General features: G+C 40.3%; 1 protein-coding gene and 1 long non-coding RNA gene across 3 annotated transcripts in view; one reads left to right on the top strand and one right to left on the bottom strand.

Annotated features, from left to right (window-relative positions):
- il11ra (interleukin 11 receptor, alpha) overlaps nt 1-18,980 on the bottom strand; it is a 104,182-nt gene that overhangs the window by 19,596 nt on the left and 65,606 nt on the right. For both annotated transcript variants that reach the window (XM_059649249.1, XM_059649253.1), the window contains exons 6-7: nt 8,341-8,507; nt 5,857-6,014 (exon numbers count right to left, since the gene is read on the bottom strand). In XM_059649249.1, the coding sequence (XP_059505232.1) occupies nt 5,857-6,014; nt 8,341-8,507 (325 nt within the window). The remainder of the gene's footprint in view (nt 1-5,856; nt 6,015-8,340; nt 8,508-18,980) is intronic.
- The window catches only part of LOC132210066 (uncharacterized), a 56,134-nt gene continuing 47,496 nt past the window's right edge, over nt 10,343-18,980 (top strand). The window contains exon 1 of the long non-coding RNA XR_009446253.1: nt 10,343-10,404. This is a non-coding gene — a long non-coding RNA (uncharacterized LOC132210066). The remainder of the gene's footprint in view (nt 10,405-18,980) is intronic.

The following is an 18,980-nucleotide window of genomic DNA, read 5'->3' as shown; positions in this document are numbered from 1 at the left end:
TTCAAAGTTGATTGGAGCAGACTGTTCACAGGTAAAAGAACATCTGATAAGTGGGAGCCTTTCAAGAGTGATGACGAGAGTTCAAAGGCATTTTGTTCCTGTTAGACTGTAGGGTAAGGCTAGTAAGATTAAGGAACAGCAGATGAATAAAGATATTGAGGTTCTAGTCAAGAATAAAGGAATTTTTAAAAGATACAGACAATTTGGTTCAATTGAATCTCTTAATATCAAGAATTGAGAGAGAAATCAGGAAGGCAAAGAGGGGTGTGAGATAGCATTGACAGATAAGATAACCCAAAGAGTTTCTACAAATACATGAAGAGCAAGAGGGTAACTTGAGATGGTGTTGGGCCTCTAAAAGATCAAGGAGGTTGTCATTGTGTTGAACCCCAGGAGATGAGGAAGACTCTAAATGAATATTTCATATCAGTTTTTACTGTAGAAAAAGAAATGGAGTCTAGAGAATGTAGGGAAATAAGCTTTGATTTTTTTTAGAAAAGTTCACATTACTGAAGAGGTGGTTCAGGAGGTCTTAGAGAATGTAAAAGGTAGATAAATCTCCAGGACCCAACCTAATATATCCCAGAATGTTGGAAGTCGGGGAGGAAATTACGAGATCCCTTGCAGAAATATTTGCATCATCTGTAACTATTGGTGAGATGCCTGACAACTGGAGGGTGGCTAATGTTGTACTTTTGTTTAAGAAAGGTTATGAGAAACCAGGAAACTATAGACTTGAAAGCCTGTCTTTGGTTGTGGGTAAATTGTTGGAGGTGATTACAAAAGATAGGATTAGTGGACATTTAGAGAGACAAAAATTAATTAGAGATAGCATGGTTTTGTACAAGGAAAATCATGTCTCAAAAACTTGATTATGTTTTTCACATAAGTTACCAAGAAGGTTGATGATAGCAGAGCAGGAGATGTTGTTTATTTGGATTTTAGTAAAGCCTTTGCCAAGGTTCTGCGTGGTAGACTAATTAGTAAAGTTAGGTCATATGGATTCAGGGTGAGTTTGCCAATTGGATAAATAATTGGCTTAAGGGCAGGAGACAAAGACGAATTGTGAAGAGTTGTTTTTCGGACTAAAAGCCTGTGACCAGCAGTGTTTTAGATTAGATTCCCTACAGTGTGGAAACAGGCCCTTCAACCCAACAAGTCCACACCGCCCTTTGGAGCATCCCACCCAAACCCATCCCCCTATAATGCACACACCCCTGAACACTACGGGCAATATACCATGGCCAAACCACCTAGCCTGCACATCTTTGGACTGTGGGAGGAAACCAGAACACCCAGAGGAAACCCGTACAGACCCAGGGAGAATGTGCAAACTCCGCACAGACAGTTGCCAGAGGCTGGAATCGAACCTGGGTCCCTGGTGCTGTGAGGCTGCAGTGCTAACCACCGAGTCACTGTGCCGCCTTCTGCGCCCTCTTTCGTTCTGGGTCCTCTTTCGTTTGACATTTATATAAACGATTTGAATGAGAATATAGAAGGCATGGTTAGTAAGTTTCCAGATGACACCAAAATTGATGGCATTGTTGGCAGTGAAGGGGGTTTTCTAAGCTTACAAAAGGATCTTCATCAAATGGGTCAATGGGCTAAGAAATTGCAGATGGAGTTCAATCTGGATAAATGAGAGATATTGCGTTTTTGGTACAACAAGCAAAAGTAGGGTTTATACAATTAATGGGAGGGCCTTGGGTAGTGTTGTGGAACACAGGAACCTAGGGTGCAGTTACATAATTCTCTAAAGTTTGGTGTTACATACAGATGGGATGGTTAAAAAGGCATTTGGCATGCTTGCCTTCATTGCTCAGTCCTTTGTGTATATTAGTTAGGACATTTATGTTGAGGTTGTACAGGACATTGGTGAGGCCTCTTCTGGAATACTATGTCCAATTCTGGTCATCCAGTTATAGGAAGGATTTTATCAAGCTGGAGAGGGTTCAGAAGAGATTTACCGGGATGTTACTAGGTATGAGAGATAATGGAAACTGCAGATGTTGGAGAATCCGAGACAACAAGGTGTGGAACTGGATGAACACAGCAGACCAAGCAGCATCTTAGGAGCAGGAAGGCTGACGTTTCGGGCCAAGACTCTTCATCCTATTTAGTGCTATTTTTCTACATAGTTCTTATTACTCCATGTCTGATTACTGTTTATCTTAGAGACATACAGCATGGAAACAGACCTTTCAGTCCGACCAGTCCATGGAAACATAATCCCAAATTAAACTAGTCCCACCTGCTTGCTCCTGATCATATCCCTCCAAACCTTTCCTATTCCTATATTGATCCAAATGTTTTTTAAAACTTTGTAATTGTACCCACATCCACCACTTCATCAGTAAGTTCATTCTGATGATATGGTCAGGATCAAGCAGGTGGGACTAGTTTAGTTTGGGATTATGTTTGCATGGACTGGTTGGACTGAAGGGTCCATTTGCATCCTGTGTGTTCTAAAGAGATAAAAGAGTAATCAGACATGGGGTAATCAGAACTGTCTACAAGCGTAGAAAAATAGCACTAAATAGGATCAAGAGGAAAAAGTGGTAAAAAGGCAAACTTAATAAGTCTTTACTGAAAGTGTGTACTTTTCAGAACAAAACAAATGAATTGAGAGACAACAAGGCGCAGAGCTGGACGAACCCATGACGAAGGGGCTATGCCCTGAAAGCTTGTGATTTCAAATAAACATGTTGGACTATAACCTCATGTTGTCTGACTTCTGATCTTGGATGGATTATGTGTGATAGCAAGAAATGATCTTGGATCAGGAGACAGAATCCAAAAGGGTGGAGGCAAGAAATAAAGGACACTGGAGAGAGTGGTCTACAGAGGCCCTCTAACAGTGGTTATGTGGTGGGACAGAGAAAACAAAATTAGGTCATATGGCATCTACAAAGGCAGTACATAATTCATGGGTAACTTTAACCTTCACAAAGATGGGATAGATTGGCTGAGGAATTATACAGCATAGATGTGACATATTCCAAATACATTATGTTGTAAATCCAACCAGGGATCCGGCTACTTTGAATCTGGTGATATTAATGAGGCAGGTTTAATAAATGTCAGATCACCTGGAAAACAGTGAAAAGAGTTTAATGGTAGAATTAGGATTCAGTTTGAGAGGGAGGAACGTGGATCAGAATCAACTGTGCTTAGATTAAATAAAGGTAATTACAAAAGGAGTAGGACAGGGGTGAAAGGAATGGGCAGAGAAAGCAGCAGTAAAAATAGTTGAGGCACAAATGTACAAGGTTTTCGTGAAACTAGACCTGGAGTCCTTAGCATAATTTTTAAAATTAAGAAAGAATGCACTTAATTTGGAAGCAGCACTCCCCATTTGCCTGGAGGAGTGCTCTGCCAACAACACTCAAGAAGCCTGACACCATCTATAACAAAGCAGTCATCCGATTTGCACAATGTCCATAAATATCTAATCCCTCCACCACTGCTAAAAGGACAAGAGCAGCACATATATGGGATCACCGCCATCTCCTAGCTCCCCTCTAAGCCACTCATCATCTTGACTTGGAAAGATATCACTGATGCTGGGTTAAAATCCTGGAATTGCCTTCCTAAGGAGTACACCTACAGCACATGGACTTCAGGGGTTAAAGAAGGCAGCTCACCCCTATCTTCTTCAAAGCAACAAGGGCAGAGCAATAATAAATGGTGGCCCAGCCAGTGAAACCCATATCCGATGAATGAACACAAAAAAAAAACACTGATTCACAGGAGAGAGTCGAATTATGTAATTTGCACCTATTGTCTTTGGAGTTGAGAAGAAGGAGACATGGTCTCATTAGACAGAGTAGATAGGGAGAGCCTTTTTCCTCGGACGGTGACGGCGAGCACGAGAGGGCATAGCTTTAAATTGAGGGGTGAAAGATATAGAACAGATGTCAGAGGTAGTTTCTTTACTCAGAGAGTGGTAAGGGAATGGAACGCTTTGCCTGCAACGGTAGTAGCTGCGCCAACTTTAAGTACATTTAAGTCATTATTGGACAAGCATATGGACGTACATTGAATAGTGTAGGTTAGATGGGCTTCAGATAAGTATGACAGCTCGGCACAACATCAAGGGTTGAAGGGCCTGTACTGTGCTGTAATGTTCTATGTTCATTGAAATAAACAAGACGCTGAAGGAGGTACAGAGATTGAGATACCAAAAATGTGGAACATTTCTAATTGCTTGGGAAGGCAAAATCAAAGTGCCACTTCAGCCTTTGAGGGATTGACAAAAAGAGTATGGAGAATCAGGATCTTAAACCTGAGTCTAAAGGCATGGCTTAGTGCATAGCTTGCACTGTGGAGTACTTGCTGCAGCCTACTGTATGTACTTCAAAGGGCAGGATAACTGCTGCCATTTGGTGGCAAGAAAGGCAGTCCAACAGCATCAACTTGACTTCGCCAATGAGCCTAGTATCGAGATGCTAATTGCTCAAATTAGTTCCACTGGCCAGCACATGTTGTTCATACGCCCGACATTAGACTCTTGCTCCACGCAGAGCGTATTTGTCGTAGAAAATTTCAGGACATTCTCAAAGTATTTCTGAAGACATGTGACATCCCTGCTGACTAAAGGCAATCTCTAACTTGTGACCAATTATAGGACACAAGGTTCATTCTTGCAAAAGCAAAGTTGAAATGTTGGACAGAGAAGGCTGAACTTTCAAACATTACTTATCTACAAGTGGCAAGGTTGCACATCAGCTATCTCAGAAAACACCAAACCATAGCAAATCTATGCTTGAACCTAAGGGACTGCCTAAAAGATAGGAGTTTCCCATAGCCTGGATCTGGCAACAAGTTCCAGATTCTCACCACCCTCTGGTTCAAAGGATCTGGAACATAGGGTTACAATCTCAAGATTAGTGTTTTGTCATTTACGACTACAATTATATATTTTTTTCCACACGAGTTATGAAGCATCTGTATCTAAGAAGCTTACGGATGCTTCATTGCTGAATATATTCAAGGCTGTGATAGACCAGGATGTAGGGAACTGTCGGGAAAGTGGAGTTGAATTAACGATCAGCCATGATTGTCCAATGGTGTACTCTGACCTCTATTTATTATGTTCTTTTGGGACAAGCCTAATTTTGTTCGGATAGAATCCACACTTGCAATAAAACTGCTACATCAAGTTCTCCATCACCAGAAAAAAAGCTGAAAAAAAAACTCCATGAATCAGCTAGTGAATCTAAATTTCCTCAGAATTAATGTCTTCCCTCTTTCTAGAATGAGCACACGGGCAAAACAAAAGAAAGAGATACCAACGACTTTTTTTGCAACAGAGATAGTAGGAACTGCCGATGCTGGAGAATCTGAAATAACTCAGCTGGACGACTTTTTTGCAATAGCTGCTTTCATAGTACAAAATGAATTAGAGCATTAACAAATTTTCAAGTCTTAAATTAGTAATAAAAAAACTTAAATATAAACAAGGTATCCATTGAATAATTTTTCCACTCTACAAATACAACAGACCTTAATAAAATTATATTGTCAGAAGATTAAAACCCATGTAGGATCTACTGAAATTAAGAATAGGTGTCAACAGCAACAGGTGTACTTTGCAATTCTTAGATTGACACAGGAATTAAGAACAGGCAGTTTTGCATGTTGCCTCAATAATTTTTTTCTATTCTACAATAAACGGGATTACAATGTGCCCATCCCAAGAGCATAATGGCAGAGTTTATGCTAGCATAAAGACTGTTCTTTAAAATAAACACACACAAATACTGCAGTAGAAGAAAACTATCAACAAATCTCTAAATTCAGTACCAGACAAGCCAATGCAACCCACAAGTAATCTCAAACCACTGGTGAACTCACCCTCGACCAGAAATTATATCGCAGGAGTTTGTATTCAAGGACAAATTTTAATTTGAACTGTGACCCCCATGATGGTGGATACTCCCACTGCACTTTGATTCTTCTAGGAGATCCAAAAACAGGTTCAGCAGTTACATTTACAGGTGGATCCGGCTGAACTAAAACAATAATAAGCAAACAAAAAAAAAATCTTTAGCATTATGGAGGTCCACGGCACAGAAAAAGGCCTTTTGACCCACTGGGTCTGCAGCAATCAAAAACAACCCCTCATTATTTTAATTGCATTTCCATCAATTGGTCCGTTGCATGATATGACTGGCACCATAAGTGTGCATCTAAAAAACTTAAACGATAGGAGGGTTCCTGCCTCTACAATCTTCATAGGCAACAAGTTCCAGAATCTCACCACCCTCTAGTTCAAAATATTGTTCCTAGCATCTCCTCTAAACCTCCTGCCCCTCATCTTAAATCTCTGCCCCTCGATCATTGTTCTCCCTTCTTAAGTGGTAAAGTTCCTTCTTCTTTACCTCATTTACGCTTCTTATAATACTATATATCTGAACCATGTGTGTTTGCCCTCCCCTAATCCCTCTCCTCTGCTCAAAGGAAAACAACCATGGTCTATCTAATCTCAAGTAAAACTCTCCACACCAGGCAATATCCTGGTAAATTTCTCTCTGACAAATCCAAAATTTAGTATTTCTTTTTAAAAAAAAGCAGATTGAAGACATTCATCTTGCACGCAACAAAACAATTCACAAGGGAGTAAAGAAAAAATATGGTGTACGAAAGAAAAGTGCTGGTTTTTGACAAGAGAGCTCTGGTAGAGGCACTGGCAAAGGGAATGCAATAGTTGATGATCATTGTCTGTTAACTGCCAAGCTTGGTTTAAATTTCAAAACGGTTGACTGATGGATTGGGACATTTCTGAGAAAACCAACAATTGGCATCACCTATTTTGTTGAGATGGAACAGGCAAAAGTTTTTTTTTGTCTGCGAAGTGTAATTCTTCATAGAATCCTTACAGTGTGGAAACAGGCCATTTGGCCCATTGAGTTTACACCAACATTTAGGGAGGATGATGGCTTTATTGGTATTGTCGCTGTACTATTAATATAGAGACTCAAGTAATATCCTGGGCACCCGGGTTCAAATTCTATCATAGCAGATGGTGGAATTTGAATTCAATAGAAAAAGAAATGTGGAATTAAGAGTCGAATGATGACCAAGAATCCATTGTCAATTGTCGGAAAAACCCCTCAGGTTCACTAATGTCCTTTAGGGAAGGAAACTGCTATCCTTATCTGGTCTGGTCTGGTCTACATGTGACTCCAGCCCCACAACAATGTGGTTGGCTCTACTGCTCTCTCGGCAATTAGGGATGGGCAGTAAATACTGGCCTCGCCAGTGATGCCCTCATCCCATGAACAAACAGAACAAAATCCTCCGAAGAGTATCCCACCCAGACCCACACCCTTACCCTATCCCTGTAACTCTGCATTTCCCATGGCCAATCCACCTAATTTGCATATCTTTGGACTGTGGGAGGAAACCAAAGTACCTGAAGGTAGCCTGTAGGCACAGGAGGAACATGCAAACTAATCATTGTTGGAGGAATCAAACTCAGGTCCCTGGTGCTGTGAGGTAGCAGTGCTAACCATTGAACCGCTGTGCTGCCCCTTAAAGTCTGGTAGGTAGACCGTATATCCCAGAGACTAGACTGAATCATGTAGCATATTCCTTTGGCTGTTCAAAACGAGCAAGATTTGGGGATTTTCTTCTGAGGAGAGGTTTAGTGGTTAGGTCCATGCTCATTAGAGTTTAGGAGAATGAGAGGAGACCTTATTCAAACACAAGATTCTTGGGAGACTATGGAGAACTCGTTTCCTCTTGTGGAAGAGTCTAGGACCAGAAGGTGTAGCCTCAGTATAAGGGTGGCCCATTTATGTCAAGATAGTTGGAATTTCTTCTCAGAGGTTAGCAGATCTTTACTGTTGAGAGCTGTCATGACCGGGTCACTATGAATATACAAAGCTACAACAGGCAGACTTGTCATCAGTAAAGGAATCAAGTAGTATGGGGAGAAGGCAGGAAAATGGTGCTGAAGATAATCGGATTAGATCAACCACGATATTACCAAATTGTTAACCAAACTCAGTGGGCCACGTGGCCTATTTAAGCTCCAAGTTAGCTACTGAACATCTCCCCCATTGGATTTGTCTTATTACAGCTTGATTTGGCTCTAACTACAAATGTTCCAAAAGTCACAAGTTTTGTGGCAATAATTTTGTTTATAACTGTATCATTATTACCAGTTTCGCCAAGCTACAAAATATAAGCAAAGCTCATGTTTTACAACAATGACATGGAGTTACAATCAAGTAAGAACATTTACTAAATGTTTGGATAGTATTTTAAAATGTTTTGATTTTATGTTTCAACTAAACATGCAACAAAACAAGTGCGATAACAAACATTGCTTACCGATATCAAGTAGCACAATATCCAACAATGTGGTCCTGCTGCCAATAGGGTTGATCGCGGTTATATTTATAACATATGGCAAGGATGCAAACATTTGAGGATTGTCTATTTGGCAAATATTCCTAAGAAAATCTCTAGGACAGCTGAAAACGTTGCTGCTTGGAGTCCTGACAGAAATAAAGTTAGTTGTATCATTCACAGCGGCAGCATCAGGATTAAAATCGACAATATATGCATCTCAGGAGAATAGTAAATAATGCTTATTTACAATTTATAGCTGTATAATATTCATACAATATGTCTTGTAATTAAATGATAACAGAATAGTAACCAATGAAACAATGTTTGAATCAACTGCAAAATTGGCTAAGTCTGAATGTCAGTGTTTGCAAGTGGTTAAACAGAGAACATTGAATGTTTGAAAAGGAGTTAGATCATAATTCTTTGGGTAAAGAGGTCAAAGGATATAAGAACATAAGAACTAGGTGCAGGAGCAGGCCATCTGGCCTCTTGAGCCTGCCTCGCCATTTAATAAGATCATGGCTGATCTTTTTGAGACTCAGCTCCACTTACCCACTCCCACACCATAACCCTTAATTCCCTTACTGTTCAAAAATTTATCTAGCCTTGCCTTAAACATATTCAGCGAGGTAGCTTCAACCGCTTCACTAGGCAGGGAATTCCACAGATTCACAACCTTTTGGGTGAAGAACGTCTTCCTGACATCAGTCCGGCATCTGTTTCCCTTTATTTTAAGGCTATGCACCCTAGTCTTAGTTTTACCTGCTAGTGGAAACAACCTCCCTGCCTCCACCTTATCTCTTCCCTTCATAATCTTATATGTTTCTATAAGATCTGCCCTCATTCTTCTGAATTCCAATGAGTATAATCCCAGCCTACTCACTCTCTCCTCATAATCCAACCCTCTCAACTCTGGAATCAGCTGAGTGAAGCTCTGCATCCCCTCCAGTGCTACTATATCTCGTCTCAAGTAAGGAGACCAAAACTGTATGTAGTACTCCAGGTGTGGCCTCACCAGGACCCTATACAGCTGCAGCATAGCCTCGCTGTTTTTAAATGGCAGACAAAATTCCATTTGCCTTTTTAATTACCTGCTGCACCTACAATCCCACCTTCAGCAATTCATGCACAAGGACACCCAGGTCCCTTTGCAGAGCTGTGCGCCACCATTTTTTACCATTTAAAACATAGTTCATTTTGCTGTTATTCCAACCAAAATGGATGACCTCACACTTATCAACATTGTACTCTACCTGCCAGACCTTTGCCCACTCACTTAGGACTATCTGTATCCCTCTGCAGACTTTGCTCTACCTATGGGGAGAAATAGGCAACAGGATAGTAGAATGATCAACCATAATTACATGCAATGGCTGAAGGGCCAAATGGTGTAATCTCTTATTTTCAGCTTTTGTTAACAACTGGAAATACACTGCCTTCAAGTATCAGCTCATTTGCAGCATATTCATTCTTTATGTGTGTAACTAGTCAGTATCCAAACTATGGCAAACTGTTTATTAACGAATACCTGGGGGCCAGGAGTGAACCAGTTGATCAAAAGGTCCATATTGAATAGAGATGTAATGCCAGGGGAATAAACAGTATTATACTTTATTTACAGCACAAATCACAAGAACAATAATACAGCTTTGCCTTAAAAACAACTCAGCAGCCTTTTCAGTCAAACCCTCAACTGACTACTCAGACACCATGGAGATTGTGATTATACATTAAACTTGCAGAATGTGAGGTATAGAGACTGTTCATGAAGTTTACCAGTTTGTAAGTTGCTGGTTAAAACAAAGATTGCTGTACTTTCAATAGACACCAAACCTTGGAATGTGAAGACTCAGAAGCTACTACGAGATAAAGCAATATTTCACCCTATGCTTCACAGAGTAATGTTCACATTGGATCGGATCTGTTCCCATTGTCAGTAAGATTCAGATTTTCTCTTTCTCTCCCCCCGCCGCCCCCAGAAAAAAAGAGAATTTCACACTGATGTTTTGGAGTTACCGAAGAAGAGGAATGTACAGGGAATTGGTGAGTGTCTGAGACCATGCATGCATGTGGCAGGGGTGGAGTAGAGAACGGGAGGAAGAAAGTATCTGTGTGAATTCTATGTGTGCTTTGGAGACAGCAGTATTTTCAAACAAGGTGAGCAGTGCACTTCTCACAGTAAATGTGTGTGTGTGCGCTTCCTGCTTGCCATATTGGACACTTGAGGTTATTTACCATCTGAAAAATGGGTGCCATATAAACAAGTTTTCAGGTCACGATGTTCACGGAGCTCCTCATTTCACCAGGCTTGTTATCTTTCCAAAGCTCAACTAATTTGATACAGAACCCATCTCTCAAAGGACAACAATACTGGTCTGTCCAGCTCCAACTATTTCATTGCTACCTTCAGGGGGTGTTCCAAGTGTTTGATCTATTGAAAATTTTCATCTTTTGCTGACCTGCAGTTCTGAAGGTTAAAAATGGTACCCGAGAAAAAAAAAATCTGTTCGACGACTGCCTTTCAGCACTCTTCCCGTTTCCAATGAATTCCCAAAACTAAACACCAAGATGCAGCATATTTTACTGGCCACATGAATGTTTAAAAATACCTAAGATGATTTACAGGAACCGAGGCAAGGATAGGGGAGTTCAGTTGTGTGGAGTGATTTGAAAAGCTGGAGTTATTCTTTGAGTGGAGAATCTTAAAAGGGAAGAAGGAAGGTTCAAGGGAGATTTAACTGAGATTTTCAAAATAACCAGGAAGTTTGATGAAGGGGAGAGGAAGAAACTCATTTCTCTGACAGGAGAAATGGTAACTAGGGATCACAGATTTTAATTAGTTTGCAAAGAAAAATAAAACTTTGGCCTGGGGGTGGTGGGGAGAAGGGAGAGAAATGTGCAGCAATGAAGAGAACTTTTTAAATGCATTGAATCATTAATACCTGATGCAAGTACCTGAATATGCACTTTCAATAGTAACTTTTGAAAAAAAAACTGAATTATGTACCATAGATATTAGGTATACAAGTTGGCATTTAAAGGTTTGAAAAATAAGGCAATGACTTGTAAACCAAATAAAAGTGAAACGTAGGCACGCATTGTTGCTATTTTGAAATGTCATCAGCATCCATGCAAAGAGTGGCATGTCTCGAACCTGATCTAATTTTCACAGCACAATCTGTACCACCTGCTTGATCACTTTCACCTAGTTGTAATTACTGCAAGTAAAACATGCGTTTGTGGGCAAAAATTGAAGCTGAATACTAATATGGGTGTACCCTGGAAATATATGAAAGCAGTATTTTGGGTGCTGGAAAACTGGAGTTGTTATATGTCATGATTTGCGGTAGTCAACAAAAGAAACATTTGCAGGGTCTTGGGTAAAGACAGGGTGAATAAGATTAATTCAACAGCTTTTTCAGGGAGCTAACTTAGCTATAAATGGTCCAGTTGCCTTCACTGTATAATTGTGGATTTTTTTTTTGTTTCCTCTTTCAATTGAAAATTGAAACATATTGCTATATGTTTCCTTGAACATTTCACACTTTTACTGGCAGGTTTCCTGTTGTTTCCTTAATTATTACAAAATGGTATTATTATTATTATTATTATTGATATCTCTTTTCCTTGCCAGCTGCTTGCAGAACTTGTCATCTTTCAGATCATGTGGCATGTTCTCCACAGTTTAAATCTGGGTTCATAGTTTAGCATTCCCAATAATAAAATCATAAAGCACCAAAGCAATAAAATACACAGATTCTTCAGTATATCCATGAAACTATAATCCCTAATCTCTGAAACCATTCAAATAAGTCTTGTTTTAGTAAATCACGTTCTTATATTGATTCTGTTCTATGATCTACTTAAGGCGAGTGTTCCCCACATTATCCTTGACCATATGCTTTCCCAGTGGAACATCCTTACTCAGTGTCCGGCATTAGTCCACACGACTCAACAGAATTTACAAATTATACATTCGCTATTTCTGCTGAGTGTATATATAAAATAAACTATTAGTTTTACGTCTGGCATTAAAGTGTCATCATTTAAGTCACATTCCATACAAAATGGCATCCCATAAAAGTTAACTAACATATTTGAAGCTATCATCGGATAAACTACAGAGGAAATAAATAGTTTCGTTCCTTAAGTTTCCTTAGGATTATTAGATCCTGATATATAATGCTTATGGTAATTAAAATACTACTACTTAAATTAACTGCAAAGGCCACTTTTAATTTGCGTAAACGTCATTTATCTGTAAGACAATATGAAACAAAGTTATTCTGCAAAACAGTAAATTAATGCTGTAAAGTGAAAATACAAAAAACGCAATTTGCAGAGAAAAAGAAGTTTGCACTTTATTTTAAATTTGAATAATATAATCTAAATTACGTAAAATGGCATGTTGCTGTAAAATAATTAACTATTGACCATCAAATTCCATCATACAATTTGATGGCTGGGATTTTTATGGACTGAAACAGATTTTAAACAAAAGGGACCAACACCAATGACAGACATCATTGGATCCATAAAGGTTCACCAGGTTTCATGGAACTAATATGGATTGGAGATTCAGGCTGAAATTAACATTCCCACCTCTCGCCCAAGCCCTCAAAAGCAATTAAACCAGTTAGCAGGGTAAAAAAGGTCCTCATCTCTCATGTCATTGAAACCATTCAAAATCTTTGCATTTTTGAGATGGAACCTCACCTACAACAAACAAGACTGAAAAATAAACCTGGCGTAAATGGGGAATATGCAACCAGCTGCCATTTCATAGTGATAATGGGAACTGCAGATGCTGGAGAATCCAAGATAATAAAATGTGAGACTGGATGAACGCAGCAGGCCCAGCAGCACCTCAGGAGCACAAAAGCTGATGTTTCGGGCCTAGACCCTTCATCAGAGCCACAAAAGCTGACGTTTCGGGCCTAGACCCTTCATCAGAGGCTCTGATGAAGGGTCTAGGCCCGAAACGTCAGCTTTTGTGCTCCTGAGGTGCTGCTGGGCCTGCTGTGTTCATCCAGCCTCACGTTTTATTATCTGCCATTTCATAGGGATGCTTTGTTAATGTGGGGTACATGAAATTAGGAATGCAGAATTGAATACAGACTGAGACAATTCTGTCTCTTTTTCATTCTCTGTCTATCAACAACGAATGTGCCTGGTTCCAATGCGAACAAAGAAGAGATTATCTGAGAGGTGTTAAATTCAAAATGGAGAACAACTTTTGCTACTATTGACTGTCCAAGAAGCCAAATAACTAGCCATTATCTCAGGCTAAAAACCAATAACTCTAAAACACCCAAAGAACTGTAAGCAGATGGAATAAATTTTGGGAAAGTGAAGTTATGTACTTTATCAGAAATAGAGGAGGGTAAATATTATTTAAATGGAATAAGACTGCAGAAAGCTACAAAAGAAAGGAGCAAGAAATCCATGTCCACGAATCAAAGAAGCTAGCATCCATGTTCAAAGGGTAATGGGGAAGCAAGTGGAACATTGGCCTTTATTTCAAAGAGGACTAAATAAAGAAGTAGGGAGGTTTTGTTAAAATTACACAAGGCACATGTCAGGCCACAGCTGGAATACTGTGAAAGTTTTTTTGTCTCATCCAATAAAGATGTACTGAAATTAGAGGCAGCCCAGAGAAAGTTCACTAGGCTGATGCAGGGTTTGGAAGGGGCTGTCTTATGAGGAAAGGTTTGGTAGAGTAGGCCTGTTCTCATTGGAATTTAGAAGAATTGCAGGGAAGTCCAGAACCAGAGGTCATGGAGTCATACAGCATCAAAGCTGGCCCTTCAATTCAATTCATCCACGCCAACCATGTTTCCAAACTAAATTTGTCCCGCCTGCTTGCATTTGCCTCATATCCCTCCAAATTTTCCTATTCATGTACTTACACAAGTGTCTTTTAAACACTGCAACTGTACCTGCATCCACCACTACCTCTGGCAGTTCACTCCACACACTAAAAAAAAGTTGCCCCTCATGCCCTTTTTAAATCTTTCTCCTCTCTTTAAAAGTATGCCTCTTAGCTTTGAACTCCCTCACCTTAGGGAAAAGACCTTTGCCACAGTATTAAGATGCATATCATCAGCTCTTACATTTGTCTGAAGAAATCTCTTCTCATTTCAGAGTGACAAGCCTCTAGAATTCACTTTCATGGAAAGCAAGGCAGGCCAAAACATTTTATGATTTCACGGAGGAGTTGGGCTAAAGGAAATGGAAAACAATCAGGCAGAGGGTACTGAGTTAGATCAACAGCTATGATCATAATGAATGGCACAACAGGCTCGAAGGACCGAATAGCTGATTTACTGCTGCTCCTATTTCATACGTTTCAATGAATTTTCCAAGCCTGGAATAACAGCACCCACCTCTGCCCTTCCAAGATTGTCGGTTATCTCTCTGAATGGCCCTGCACCCTGTCTGCTATCCTCAACTAGACAGGGAGGGATCGCCAATTCGGATACTGCCTCCCATACACCCTTGGGCACTTTGACAGCAAAGGCAGGATTGGGACCCAGATATTTTCTTTTTGTGAAAGGGAGCAGAAGATTCTTCTGGCTGTGTTGCACATCTTAACTTTGCTTGTGTTACGTAAATGCCTTGACTGTGTTGGCCCTTGTGTTCACCATCGAATTTTATTTAGTCATTCCTGGTATCCCTGTCAATTTTACTGATTAATGGCATCTCCTTGTTTTCCATCACACATCCCTTTCACTAATGGCTATCCCATTGGATATCATCAGCTCTTACATGCAGACAAACACTTGAAGTTTAACCCAATTAATTTATTTTTCAGCTGCTGACCTTTTACAAATCGTCGCTGCTGCCTATACCATTTTTTCCCATAAAAATAAATCCCTCCTGTCTCTCTGGTTATAGGTAAAATTCCTTTAAACCTTTCCTAGTAGAAGTTCTAAGTTTGTTTTCTATTTAATTCATCCAACTGGTTTCTTAACCTTATCCGAGCTTTAATGCTCAATTCAGCAGTTCTCATCTTATGTTTAAGGAACATCTGGTACATCTCCACCTCCATCCTCCTGCATTCCTAATTAATGCTATTATTGCTCATATTACTGTTTTCCTTCTGCAGTTACCATGCATTTAGATTTCATCAAGGGTTTGATACTGTGCCAAAAATCAATTTGCAGGACAAGGTGATTTCAAAGGTCAAGGTTTGTGGCATGAAATAAAAATGCAGGAAACCAGGAGAAGCAACAAGCACTTATTTTTAAAATCACTTTTTGGAATCAGTGAAGAATTTTATTCAAGTGCTTGTTCCCTATATTGACCCAAGTTGATCAGTTCTTACCTCTCTTGGGAGATTATGTGGCTGGTGGGTGATTTGTTGATGGGCAGCACATGATTATACATTGACAAGGTAGATGGAAGAGCTGATGTTTCTCTGTTCTTCATTTTTTATACATCCCAGTATTTCTCACGACAGTACATGTTCATGACTCCCTTTCTGTTGATGTGGATTCATTGATATTTGCTGTCACTATAATATCTTGCCCAAGTAGTCAGAATCTATGTACATGACTTTTAACAGATCAGGCACATTTGACCATGTGTAGTGGTTCTCATTGTGAGGGAGAACAAAGTAAATCTAAACCTATCTTCAGCCATAAAGGATGAATGATTGCACTGGTTGGTTGAGGAAATACTTTTTTTTTCCAGAAACCAATGGTTGTTAGCTACAATTGGAAATGTATATTGAGATCATATTATACTAAAAAACAGCATTGGGCATCTGATAGAGACCTTAACAATATGGGATATGGCAGTATCTGTAGCATAGTCACAAAAGTACAGCAAGGCCTCACTTGACATCAGAAGCAACTTGCTGCTACTTTTATGCATCTGTCAAGCATCGAGGCACATTTCTCACTAGTGAGTTAGCAATTGGACGGAATGTTTACTTGGTAAATGCTTTATTGATGGCAACTCACCTCAATATTCTGCTTCCTGTCTTCCTAAATGGGAAAGATGTCAATAATTCTCCACCAGAGTCAGAAAGGATACCTGATTACTTCAGCTGTCCACTAGCCGTGAAGAACATCTATAATATTCAGCACCAAACAGCATCTCACAGCGCAATCCATAGGTACCAGCCACATGCATCCCTCATTCACAGATTCTGATATCTGGCACTTGTCAACCTCTCATGATCATCAATGGCACCTCTCCAATCTACTTGAACGATGCTTCAGAAAGACAGATCACAAACAGGATTTACCAACAACTAGCAGTGTAAGGTTGCTGCAACGAACTTTGTGAACTGGACGCGTGTGCGTAGATTGAACCACGCTGTGTTTTAGGGCAGCTGGCTAGCCCTCTTAGTGCCTACCTAGCTACTCACGTAACTTGTGATCCCATGCCATAACTGTTAATTGTCAGCCAGAACTAAGGCCTGTGCTCTTTTGTGTAGGCACACAGCAGACTACTTGTCAGTACGGTTTAGATAGGTAACAAAGCGTGGTGCTGGATGAACACAGCAGTCCAAGCAACGTCTTAGCAGCGCAAAAGCTGACGTTTTGGACCTAGACCCTTCATCAGAAAAGGGAGAGGGGGAGATGGTTCTGAAATAAATAGGGAGGGGGGGGGAGGCGGATCGAAGATGGATAGAGGAGAAGATAGGTAGAGAGGAGACAGACAAGTTAAAGGGGCGGGGATGTAGAGGTGAGTGTAGGTTCAGAGGTAGGGAGGGGATAGGTCAGTTGGAGATGAAGAGGTCGAGGGTGAGGAGGCGGCCTTGGGGTGGTGTCCAGGAGGAGAGGGTGCGTCAGAGGCAGGAGAAGGGGTCACTAGGAGGAAGGTTAGGCTCATGGTTAAAGCATGAAGGTGGAGGCAGTGGAATAACTGTTCCACGTCCAAGCATGAGCAGTATTAGTTGAAGTGGTCAATGAGAAATTACATAAGCATGTGAGATCAAGATGTGAAATCACACAGGGTAGAACTAAGAAATTGCAAAAGGAAGTAGTACTTGGTAGGAGTAATCTATAAATCCCCAAATAGTAGTTCCACAGTGGGGCACAATATAAACCAGGAAATATTCAAGACATGCAAGAAAGATACAGCAATAATCATGGGTAATTTTAACATGCACATAGATCGGAAGAATTAAATTGGCAAGGGTAGCCTGGAAGAAAAGTTCATTGAATGTATTAGAGGTTGTTTCTTGGAGCAGTATGTTGTGGAACCAACCAGGGAGTAGGATGCTCTGAATTTGGTAATGAGGAGAGATTACTAGATGTCATCATAGTTAAGCATCCTCTCGAGAGGAGTGACCATAGGATGAAAGAATTCAAAATTCAGTTCAGTGAAGAGAAAGTGCAGTCCCACAGTAGTGTTCTGGAATTAAACAAAGGGAATTACATAGGCATGAGGACAAATTTGGCCTCAGTAGACTGGGCAGGAAGGTGAAAAAGGTAAGACAGCAGATGAGCAGTGACAGTTGTTTAAGGAGCTTCTTAATTCCTTGCAACTAAAATATATTCCAGTGAGAAAGGAAGATGGTAAGCGGTGGGGTGGTGGTAGGGGAGGGGGGTGGGGGTTAAAAACATCCATGACTAAATGAGGTGATCAAGGACAATATGGAGTCAAAAACTATAGCATACCATATTGGATACTGGATTTAGTGTCGTTCAATGGGGCAGACATGATTAGGGAGCTTAAGGTAAAGGAACCCTGAGGAGGCAGTGATCATAAAATGATAGAATTTACTCTGCAATGAGGGGGAGAAGAGAGAATCAGAGGTAACGGTATTACAGCTGAATAAAGGCGACTACATAGGTATGAGGGAGGAGCTGGGCAGAATTTACTGGAAGAGAAGTCTAGCAGGAAAGACAGTGAAACAGCAATGGCAGGAGTTTCTGGGAGTAATTCAGGAGACGTAGCAAAAATTCATCCCTGGGAAAATGAAGCATGGTACAGGGAGGATGAGACAACCATGACTGACTAAAGAAATCAGGGATAGCATAAAAGCAAAAGAGAAAGCATATAATATTGCAAAGGGCAATGGGAATGCAGAGAACCAGGAAGCTTACAAAGACCAACAGAGGGCAACAAAAAAAGAAATAAGGAGGAAGAAGATTAAATATGAGGGTAAGCTAGCCAGTAATATAAATGAAGACTGCAAGAGTTTCTTTAGCTATATAAAGGGCAAAAGAGAGGCAAAAGTGGACATTGGACCACTGGAAAATGACAATGGAGAGATAGTAGTGAGGAACAAGGAAATGACTGAGGAACTGAATAATTACTTTGTGTCAGTCTTCATGGTGGAAGACACGAGTAATCGCCCAAATATTCAAAACAGTCAGGGAGCAGAGCTGAGTACGGTGGCCATCACCAAGGAAAAGATGCTAGTAAAACTGATTGGCCTAAAGGTGGATAAATCACCTGGACCAGATGGACTACACTCCAGAGTTCTAAAGGAGATAGCTGAAGAGATAGTGTAAGTGTTAATGGTAATCTTTCAGGGAGGGTCCTAACATGACACCCCTGTTTAAAAAGAGAGTAAGACAAAAGACAGAAAATTACAGGCCAATTAGCCTAACCTTGGTTGTGAGTAAGATTTTGGAGCCCATTATAAAGGATGAAAT

Source organism: Stegostoma tigrinum, chromosome 1 (genome assembly GCF_030684315.1).
Source record: "Stegostoma tigrinum isolate sSteTig4 chromosome 1, sSteTig4.hap1, whole genome shotgun sequence".
Classification (NCBI taxonomy): domain Eukaryota; kingdom Metazoa; phylum Chordata; class Chondrichthyes; order Orectolobiformes; family Stegostomatidae; genus Stegostoma; species Stegostoma tigrinum.
Note: the sequence above shows the minus strand (reverse complement) of the source record. Positions and strands in the feature narration are given on the sequence as shown.